The following is an 11,169-nucleotide window of genomic DNA, read 5'->3' as shown; positions in this document are numbered from 1 at the left end:
AAACATTACTAGCTGCAACTCTGAGTAGCATCCGAGATTTAAAATTTTCCGCTCAATCGGAAAAGCTAAAACCTAACCTCAGAAGTGACGCTTGGCTGCAGGATATACACAACGTAGTCAACCCTGTGACAGACCACTAGCTGTTCCTGATATCCACTTCTCTACTGCTTCCTCAGTAATGAATCCTGAAATGTTACTTTGGCCCATGACAGCCCAAGAGAAACACTATGACTTCCCATCCTCCTCTGTAGCTAGTAGGATCAACTGACTGAGTTTGGGTGGATAAGCCTGTGTGGTGTGAGTAACTTGAAGAAGTGTTCTTAAAGGAGGGGAGCAGAAATGCTGAGAGGAGGTTTCTAGCTAGTGCAGCTGCCTGCAACCGTGACACGAAAGCCACGTGTTGAGAATGTGGAAGGGCAACACAGAAGGACCTTGGATGCCTGGCCCTGCAGACTGTCAGAGTAGCCCTGGCCTGCTTTCTTGGGCCTGCTTTCTCTCTTTTTTTTTCCTACATGCAAGAGAAATAAACTTCTATATTAAGTCACTATTGTTTAGGACACAGCCATACTAATACATAATGCCAAATTTGAGTTTAATTTCCTTAATTTAAAAGGTTGATACAAGTGATACACTACACCTGGTGGCAGTTACATCTACTGCTAAGATGATATAAGATGGAAGCTGTTTCCCACAGAGAACACTGTGTCACGAACAGGGACATTTCAAGAGATGTTTCACTCCAAATACTTGACTTGCCAGTGGTAAAGCCTGCAAGTACAACTATGGTTTCAGAGCATCAAGAACATTTGAAACATTTAGAACCTATAGTTTAGAAACATCAAGAACATCAAAAAGTCATTGCCTTTAGACTAGCTTAGGATGCGAAGTGCCCTCCCGTAAGAGAACTGTAAAGAGCAACTTAAATCAAAAATGGTTTGTTTTATTTACAATACTCAATGCATTTTACAAATAACATATTTGCATTCCCTAAGTCTTTTGGAAAGTAATTCCAGTTTGTGCAATGAGCTTATAGGAACGTCTTAAGACATCTGTTAGACATCCTAAATTCTAAATTTTGAAAGATATTTCACACTCTATTAATAGAGGACTGTTTGTAATTAAGAAAAACTAAACTCTGTAGTTAAATATTGCCCTTCAATTATCTTTAACCCAAGTACAAACTGGATTAGCCTATGAAATAATACCATTAGATTCAGATGAGTCATTCCCACTGCCCGCCCAATAAAATGCATGCACAAAGTAAACACGGTCAATTACATTAATGACATTTTATTTCAATACTTGATTTTTGGACTCTCTCAACTATTGTTTTGCTCAATTCAGGATACAGAGAGGTAGGATTCCAGTCTGGGGAATTCCTAACCCACTACTCCCTGCTCCAGAACAGGGAAGGATTTTCATTCAGTTAAGTACGGGCAGACAGGTCAGGATGAGAGAGAGTTTTAGTAGTTTCTCTAGGAGGCTTTGTTTGCTAATCAGAACAAGGGTCCCCTCCAGCCCTGACAAAGCCTGAAGGGATCACTTATCTCCCTACTAGTGGTTTGGGGAGCATCTAATCCAAGCCTCCAAAGGACAACAGGCTCCCCTCTCTCCCCTGAATCATTACCTTGATTTTATTGCCTTCTGAGTTTATGTTGGAAAACAGTTCCTCTGTTCAGATGCCAGAAACTGCTTTCATGTCACATAAACAACTTTATGGAACAAGTGAAGAGCGATGAACAATGATACTTTGTGCAAGAGTTTGCATCTCACTCATGTGTAAGAGAATGAACTTACTAATTTTATCACTCATAGCTGCCATCTCTTAAAAGATAAAAATCCATGCCCTAGTTCTTGAGCCAGAGAGAAGGGACAGGTATCTCCATCCTGGATCCACCCCAATTTAGCAGTGCACTTCTCCGTCTCAACACTGAATCTGCCCTCAAAAGATGGTGTTTCTAACACTGGTGTTGGTGGTTGAATGAGAGATACTAAGCTGGAGAAATAAAGTCCGACATTCGACACAGCCAACACAATTCTAAAATAAAGAAATGGTGAGGTAGAGTTGAGAGAGTTCAATTCAATTTGTTGAGCATAGATCTTTTGGCACATTCTAAAATTACACAGACTCCCTATTCAATTCTCCTTTGTGATACCTTTACAAAGTGCTGCAATGTAGGAATCCTTGGATCTCTTTAGGAAGCATCTATATAAAGCGAACAGAGCACAGTCATTTGAAGAAATCCACTCCTGGCACTTTAGCTTATTTACCCCGCCCGATATTGAAGCAAATAAAAACAATGCTATCCATTTGCTGAATTTATTTAAACAAATCAATTTAGAAATATAGAATTAAACAAAACTTCTGACATGTAAACATACCGCCATGTTCCTGAAACAGATGTTAACACCTGATAAAAGTTAATAATCACTTGTTAGGAAAGCTGTCCATTAATAAGGCCAGTCTTCAGCAAAACTAAAAGCATTTTGTTTCTTTAGCTTTCCTAGTGTGACAATGCAATACTATCAAACCACAGTCAAATATAATAAAGACAAGATTGGATGGACAGATCAGTACCATTGGTTACAGCTGTTAAACAGTTTCATTCTTGGCGCCACAGGAAAACAATTAAGCCAATCACATCGAATAAATCATGGCTTTTTTTCTTTATCACAATTCACTAAGTGATGTTAATCATGGTCCTTGTCAAACACGTTTGGTAAAGGCTATTTACAGTGTACATGGCTGAGCATGCACTATTTATAGTTACAAAGATACCTGCCAGTTTATTACAATAGAATTACACAGTGCCTGAAAATGGTGAAACATCTCACACATCATTTAAATCAATACAGTTTCAAGCAGGAAACGTTCCTTATTTGATCATGATTGCAATAATTACATGAAAATTCTTATAAAAACACGAATCCCCTTCAAGAAATTGATGCATATTCTACGCACTACAGGTTAAGGCAGTAAAAAAATGTATTCCTGATAACTGGAGGTCTTGACAATGTCAATTAAAGCTGTCTGACTTTAGTTTTTCATTCTCCATCATATAATCAAAGTTCTGTCTGTATAACTAGTTTGTGAAAGATTTCATTTTTAAAGTCAAAAAAGTATTAGTAATGATGAAGAGTTGGTGCTGGAAAAAAAAGTAATTGCTAGGGAAAGGAAAAAATGTAAGGTGGATTTTGCCTGAAAGTTTTCAAATCATCAACAAGAGCATTATTTGTGAGTCTGAACCTTAAAAGTATAAAACAAATATATAGTTTACCTTTCTTAACTTAAAATATACTGTACTTTGAACAATTCAAGTAAAGTAAGACTATCAAAAATAACTTCATAAGCCATACAAGTGTCAACTGCATTTTGAATGTTTTAAGAACTTTTTAAAAATTGTAAACTAAACCATGACAGTTTAGTTAAACAAACGATAAATGACTTTTTATTTGCACTTGTGATTTCTTTAATACAAATTGCTACCAACAAATATGTAAAGATATGGCAGATTATGCATTTGATCAAAGCACTTTGATTTAAGCATAAAACAGATTCAAATGGTTTAAGTTCCGTGCATAAGATCCAAGAAGCTGCCTACGAATATGTAGGCAACCCTCTCTCTAATCAGAATCCTTTATTCCTCAGCTGCAGATGAGACAGGGCACAATCTGTTGTAAACAGGGCACTGTTGTAAAACCAGGATAATATTCTTAAATTAAGATCGTTCTTGTTAGATTGAAAAGACTTTCCCCAAGTGTCTTCCAATTCTGCTGACCTCTTAATTTCATAAATTAACTTTCCTTTGATTCCATTTTTACGGTGGTTGTGTTCACAGTTTTGTTTTAAAAATTGGTTTAAATTTATATAAAACTCTGTACATGTTCACAAATTATTGCATAAACAGCATAATCTTCAAGACAGTGTTTGCAAACACATGTCCAATTCAGGAAAAAAAATATTCACGTTTCCCGTCTGGCTTTTTTCTTCTTTTTTATTTGTTTGGGAGATTCCCAACTAGTTTCAGACTTGGCTAAAAGGGGGGGAAAAAAAAGAGAGAGAGAGTTAGGAGGACAGTAAATATTGTTCTGTTTCAAAAATATGAAAGTAGTATCAATAAAAACATGCTTTGAGATCCACTAACGATGCCTCACATTTTATGTTTACATTTTCAAGTTCTAGTTACATGTTTTTCAGGATATTCTCTGGCTGCCTTCCTCTTTTCCTTTCCTCTGTATTATTTGGTTTAACGATATGGATATTATTTCACCAGTTTTGACCTAGAAAAACCATTGTTTAAAAGACTCAATCTAAGTAATAAAAGTGAAAGTGGGTAAAATGGACACTAAAGGTAGCTAAAGGGAGAAAAAGAGGTGGAAAAAAAAGGGCACAGAACAATTTGCAGTCTCAAGAACATGTGCACAGAAAAAGGGAGGGACTGGGCAAGTAAGGGCAGGCATAGCCCTCCTCTGTGTATGTCCTTGGCCACCTATTCTTGCCTGAAGTGATTTCAGCTCCCTGGTCCTCCCAACTGAGGTCCACAAGGGTCCAAGGAATCTTCACAAAGGAGGAAAGGGATGCTCTAATAAGTAATCCATTAGACTTTTAAGATAGTAACACTTATAGACAGTACAGAGAACACCAAAAGAACCAAAAATGAGAATTACTTACTCTGTGAAGGAGGCACACTATTTTGCTTAGTATTCGACTTGGATTTATCTGTTTCTTGTAGCATCGGTGGCACTTGGGAAGAGCTCTTGTCAGAATCACTTTTTGATGAAATAACAGATGGCTCGGTAGAAATAGCAGGTGGAAGAGTCTTGATAGGCTATTTTGAAATGAAATTATCTTAGATTTTCATTAAAAATTTCAAATAAAAATAAATATCATAGTAATACAAGAGGCTGTATAGCAGTAATATGAACATGGTTGCCAAATAATTTATCAGCAGAAGCGCTACAACTCATGCCTGCCCTCTAGTGACACATAACCAAATAAGTCTTTATTTACAATATCCACAAATACAGGTTGGGATAAAAATGGATAAATGTGTAAAATCACAAGATGTTTACTGAATTTCACATGAGTGAATAATTCCATTTTCATTAACTTTTACATTTTTCTTTTTCATTACAAGTAACAGGATTTTTTTATGTTTTGGTATTCAATGCTTCTGCCCACTTCCCACTAACTCTCACCTCCTCAAAACCTTTTCATGTGAAGGCAAAAAGAAAATAGCACATTTCTGAACTACCAGTAGGTGATACTCCCTTTTGTTCTTCTCAAGAGTTAGAGATATCTCAAACAGCAGCAGCAATAGGTTCAGTTTCCTCCCCAAGGAAAAAGATGGCCTCAGATACAGCAGACTATGGCTACTAGAGTCTTATCTATTAAAGCAACTAGTAAAACTCAGGTCCAAATCGTCAGAGTTTTATTGAGTCTGGTAGTGAAGTCATAATGCGTAGGGCCTGAACTCTTGAATCTTCCTTCTCCTCTGCAACCTCTGAGCAGAGAGGTAAACTAACTGTTTTGCCTGAATGAGGCCTGACTGTTAATGAATGTTCAGGACAGGTAACAACAGAAACTCCAACACCTACAGTGCCTTGAGGCTGTAACAGATGAGTAAGAGATCATCTCACCCTTTAGCTCTACCTGTGATGATTATTTTGAATACAGAAACAAGGGTAAGTCATGCTTCTCTTGCCCCTTGTTCTTCCAGGCTCCATGGGTTCAAGAAAGCACAACGGGAAAGGAAACAAGAGGCAGGTGTGCACCCAGGTAACTACTAGAATTCCTTCTTCCTATCTCAGGTATCTGAAGCTGCATTTATGTTGCTTGGTTCAACTTTAATAATGTTTCCTGTATTTATTTCATACCCAAAAGTTCAGTACTCATTTTAAATCTCTTTCCCCCCCATTCTCTCACTTACCTATATTAAATCACAGAAGGACTCAAATATCCTTTACAAGATAGCTTCTGAAAATGACTTATTAAGTAAAACATCAAAATGTCATGTGACCCTTTGCAGTCTTACTATTAAATTTATGTATGTATTTTTTAAAAAATTAGTTTATTTATATATTTTTGGCCGCGCTGGGTCTTCGTTGCTGCACGTGGGCTTTCTCTAGTTGCGGTGAGCGGGGGCTACTCTTCATTGTGGTGCGCGGGCTTCTCATTGCAGTGGCTTCTCTTGTTGTGGAGCACGGGCTCTAGGTACGGGAGCTCTAGAGCGTAGGCTCAGTAGTTGTGGCTCACAGGCTTAGCTGCTCTGCGGCATGTGGGATCTTCCCGGACTAGGGCTCGAACCCGTGTCCCCTGCATTGGCAGGCGGATTCTTAACCACTGCGCTATGAGGGAAGTCCTATGTATGTATTGAGACTGCATTCTTTTATGTCAAAATACTCTCAGGGAATTAAAAGCATCAAGTCCAAATAGGAAGTATGGTTAAGATTTTTAGTACCAGACTGTTACAAATTCTTTCTCTTAACAGTAATTCAGGTTCTTGTGTAAAGCTGTCTCATTAAATATGTAGCCTCCATAGAGGCAGAGATTTTTTTGTCTGCTTTGTTCTTTGATGTGTCCCCAGAACCTTAACTAGTGTGTGGCACTGTGGTAGGTTCTCAATACATTTTTTGAATGAGTATATAAACGAATCATGCAGAATTTCATGGTCATTCATATTTCTTATATTTCTATATGATATAACTTACCAAATTAGAAATCAGACTTTTAAAGAGCTATGGTCTTTGTGTCACTGGTCTAGACCTTTTGTAAAATGGTCCCTTCTGACATATCAAAATTTTCCACAGAGGCACACAGTTCAAGATACTGTCAGCAAATTTTAAACAAATGCTACATTCTGAGAGGTCGGACCATAGTCGTTTTATATTATGTGCATGCTTTTGGGAAAGTGGAACCAGTCACATTTTCTGTAAGCCATCTATCCCTTGTATGCCTAGATATTTAAGAAAAAAATACAGTCTAGTGGTTCTCTCTAGTTTTGCATCTGATAGTTATGGGACTTGGGCCAACTTATTCAACTTCTCTAAACTCATTTATATAATGGGTTGTACCTTTCTTGTGGGGTTGTTGTAAGGGCAATTTGGTGTATTTAAAATGTTTAGCATGGGCCTCCATAAAATATTACTATTAATACAATTCTCAAGTCATCAAAATTTTATTCCTTACATATCAGAAAGTTACCTGGCTATTTTTTTTTTTTTTTTTTTTTACGGTATGCGGGCCTCTCACTGTTGTGGTCTCTCCCGTTGCGGAGCACAGGCTCCGGACGCGCAGGCTCAGCGGCCATGGCTCGCGGGCCCAGCCGCTCCGCGGCATGTGGGATCTTCCCGGATCGGGGCACGAACCCACGTCCCCTGCATCGGCAGGCGGACTCTCAACCACTGCGCCACCAGAGAAGCCCTACCTGGCTATTTTTGATGAGCGCTTCAGCTGGATCACTAGTGCTTATGGTCTTCAAAGAAAAAGCTTTTTCCTGTTTTGGACGGACCTTAGAGGTATTCACTGGGAGCTCTTCTCTAATCTCTTTTTCTAATTCTTCTGTGTCCTACAGAGAAAAGTAGTGCATTAGATGATACAAATCACTCATTTTTTTACTAATTAAAATCTATTTGGTTTATAGTACTACTGTCCAGAAGATATTCCAAGAAGATAATTTTATTTCAGAAACTGCCCAAATGGCTTAAAAGAGCATAAAAAAAAAATTATTCAAAGAATTTTAACCATAGGTACATATGGAATATACGTTCACCATCCCTGCTTTCCTCAGGGATTTAAATCAACTGTGAATTAAAAAACAACACACTCACGTCCCCAAATGGGAACCATTTAATTTACTAAACCAAACAAGTATTTTTTTCCTTTTATAAAAAGTACACGGGGAATTAGGTGCTACTTTAAGACTTTAGAAATAGCATTTCACTTAATGATTTCTTCAAGGAATGAAATATTTATACATAAGTGCATTTTCTAGATAAATTAAGCTTACATAGTAGAAAGGACACAGATAGGAATTTCAGTTTTGGCCATGCCACAACCTAGCTAAGTCAAGGACAAATGCTTACGTCAAGGACAAATCTTTGATTTCCCCAAACTGCAGTTTCCTCAACTGTAAAATAAAATTTGTGTAGATAATTTTTATGGTCTTTTCCAAGTTTGAACATTTCCATTCTTAGGTCTTCAAACTTTTTAAAAGACATTACATGCTTAGGTATGTGAAGTAAGTATGAATTAGAATATATTAAATAGGACTATCATTGTGAATGGTAAGGAAAAAAAAAATTCCAAAACGTAATCATTTATGCATAGGCTACTCTGTGCTATGTACTTTACACAAAACTTCACGGATATCTCATTTAATTCTCAAAACAATCTATGCAGTTAAGGAACTTGTGCAAAATACAACAAACAAACAAAAAAACAACTCAGTAAATGGCAGAACTAAAATGTGAATACAGATCTGACTCTAAAACCTGTATACTTATTCACTATATTTAAAAAACAGATCAAACATTTTTTAAAAAGGAATATCAGAATACCAAAGGAACTTTCACAATTTAATGACCTTTGCCAATTAATCTGAAATTTAAGGAATACATCTACCCCACAAAATTTCTTTTAAAAGGAACTCACCTAATCTACAAGTCAGAAAAGCAGTATTAGTAAAGTCCATAGTATGAATCACAGAAATCCAGAAAAAGTTTGGCTAAATGGATTTCAGATAGTATTACTAAACAAAGTATGCCTATCAATAACACTTCTCATCAGCTAGTTCAGCTAACAAGAAAAGCACACCTACTGTATAGTTTTTGTTTTTATGCCCATTGATCTTAGTTATGTTAACCTTAATGCCCATCTATTATTACTGAGAAAAAACTAATACTGATAATGGAATGGTATCATTTATGAAGGGTTGTGCTCCCCACAACAAAAAAGAACTGAACACATACTTCTTTAAAAAGTCACGCTGAAACTTTTTCCAAATAGAATAAGTAGGAAAATTACTATGTAGCCTATCCTCTAGAAATTCTGGTTATCTCCTACATTTAAAGGAATGAAAACAATTAGCCACATGGTTGTAAGTAAGAAATAAGATTTTCATAAGTTGTAATGTAATAGTGATAATGCTTTCAAAAACAAATCCATGCATATTTCCAGTAATCTAGTACATTTGAAATTAAAATCTTTGTTTTCATCTATATAATGATCTAAAAATACTTTCCCAGATAGGAAAAACCAAAGAAAAGAAAAGGAAAATGTAGGAGTGATATAAATAGAAAGTTTCTGTTAGAAGCCAAAAAATCAGGAAAGGATACCAAGTCGAACAGCCAGCAAACTCAAAGTCAAGGGAAAGACTCCACTTGTTATGCACATGGTTCTTCTAAATGTGCTAAAATTCTAATTTGCTAAATTCCATTACTCAAAGAATTTCTGTATGTGTGAAATACTGTACCCCCTGTTCCATTTCATCATAATATAAACTAAAATGCATCTAATTTAGAATTTTAGTTATTTGCTTTTGGTTTATACCTTTGATATTTTCTTTAAAGCAATAACATTTTTATTACAGTATGACACATAAAATGTTTAAAACATTCTATGACTTTTCAAATGCTTCTCAAGTAAATTTGATGTCTCACATGGTGTCTTTATATCTCTACATTTTCTCAGCATCTGCAAATTATCTTTTCACAAGTCAGCAGTAGGTGCTTAATGAATGATGTCTGTTGTTTTATACTTTACCTGTGCAGGAGAGTTATCTTCACCTTGCTTCTTCTTTTTCTTTTTCTTCTTTTTAGATTTCCCTGTTGGAAGAGCTCCCTCTCCCTTTTCTTTATCTTCATCTGAAACCTGATTTTAAAAGCAAAAATACTGAAGTGAACCAACTGGTTAAGTTTTCATTATTCAGAAAATTATTATGAAATAATTCATTAGGTGCAGTCTTTTTCTCCCAAATTCTAAATAAGAATTAGTAACAATAAAACTGATCTGAAATCACATACTCAAAAAATAACAAAAGTGCATGGAACTTCACTCTTCTATTACAATAAACCTCTTTTTCTTACATCTTTCATCACTCACTACATGATCAATTAGACAGCTGTGTAAACCTTGGTTTTTAAAAACTCGTTTCTTAGGTAATTCATTTTATTTAAACACAGAACTATTTGCATTAAAACTGAACTTGACCCTGTTAAGAGAATGACAAGCTACAGAGTAGGAGAAAATATTTGTAAACCACATATCCAACAAAGGACTTGTATCTAGATTATATAAAAAAACACTCAAAATTCAACAATAAACAAATAAACAATCCAATCAGAAAGTGTGCAAAAGATACAACAGATATTTCACAAAAGACATTAGAAATGTTCCGTATCTTGACCATGTCAATGCCAATGTCCTGGTTTTGACACTGTACTACACTTTTGCAAGATGTTACCATTGGGGGACACTGGGCAAAGGGTACAAGGGATTTTTCTGCATTATTTCTTACAAGTACATGTGACTCTGGGACTTCCCTGCTGGTCCAGTGGGTAAGACTCCGTGCTCCCAATGCAGGGGCCCTGAGTTCGATCCCTGGTCGGGGAACTAAATCCCACATGCAGGCCACAACTAAGAGGTAGCATGCCGCAACCAAGAAGCCTGCATGCGGCAACTCTGAGCCCACATGCCTCAATGAAGACCCAGCGCAGCCAAAATAAATAAATAAATAAAATATTTTAAAAAGTACATGTGACTCTATAATTACCTCAAAAGAAAAGGCTTAATTAAAAAAATTGAATTTGAGAAGGAATGTCATTGAAAATAATATTCTGCATGACAAGAATAGCAAATTAGAATTGTTAAATTAGTATGAATGATATTTCTTCACACATACCATATAGCTGAGTTTTCTATGGAAAAGTGCTTTTAGATTATTCTGTACAGATGACAGCCAAGATTCTTAGACTCTACTTAACGGGAGAGATGATATAGCTAACTTGCTATTTCTCTGCTCAGCACCATAGTCATTAGGATGATTTTGGAGGTCTCATGAACCATCAAATAGTTTACAGAAATTACTAGCAGATGGAAAAACAAAACCAAACCAAATCCTGCACAAATCCTGCTAAACTTAGCTAAGAGACTTTCAGTCCAAGTTGGCT

The 11,169-nt window shown here is 36.2% G+C and overlaps 1 protein-coding gene across 3 annotated transcripts in view; it reads right to left on the bottom strand.

Annotated features, from left to right (window-relative positions):
- Positions 1–919: 919 nt before the first annotated feature.
- Positions 920–11,169, bottom strand: part of MTDH (metadherin) — a 55,150-nt gene continuing 44,900 nt past the window's right edge. For all 3 annotated transcript variants that reach the window (XM_059994944.1, XM_059994945.1, XM_059994946.1), the window contains 4 exons: positions 9,764–9,871; positions 7,428–7,568; positions 4,673–4,829; positions 920–4,034 (listed from right to left, as the gene is read on the bottom strand). In XM_059994944.1, the coding sequence (XP_059850927.1) occupies positions 3,964–4,034; positions 4,673–4,829; positions 7,428–7,568; positions 9,764–9,871 (477 nt within the window). In that variant the 3' untranslated portion in view covers positions 920–3,963. The remainder of the gene's footprint in view (positions 4,035–4,672; positions 4,830–7,427; positions 7,569–9,763; positions 9,872–11,169) is intronic.

The sequence above is a fragment of the Delphinus delphis genome, chromosome 17 (assembly GCF_949987515.2).
Source record: "Delphinus delphis chromosome 17, mDelDel1.2, whole genome shotgun sequence".
Lineage (NCBI taxonomy): Eukaryota > Metazoa > Chordata > Mammalia > Artiodactyla > Delphinidae > Delphinus > Delphinus delphis.
This window is presented reverse-complemented; position numbering and strand designations above follow the sequence as displayed.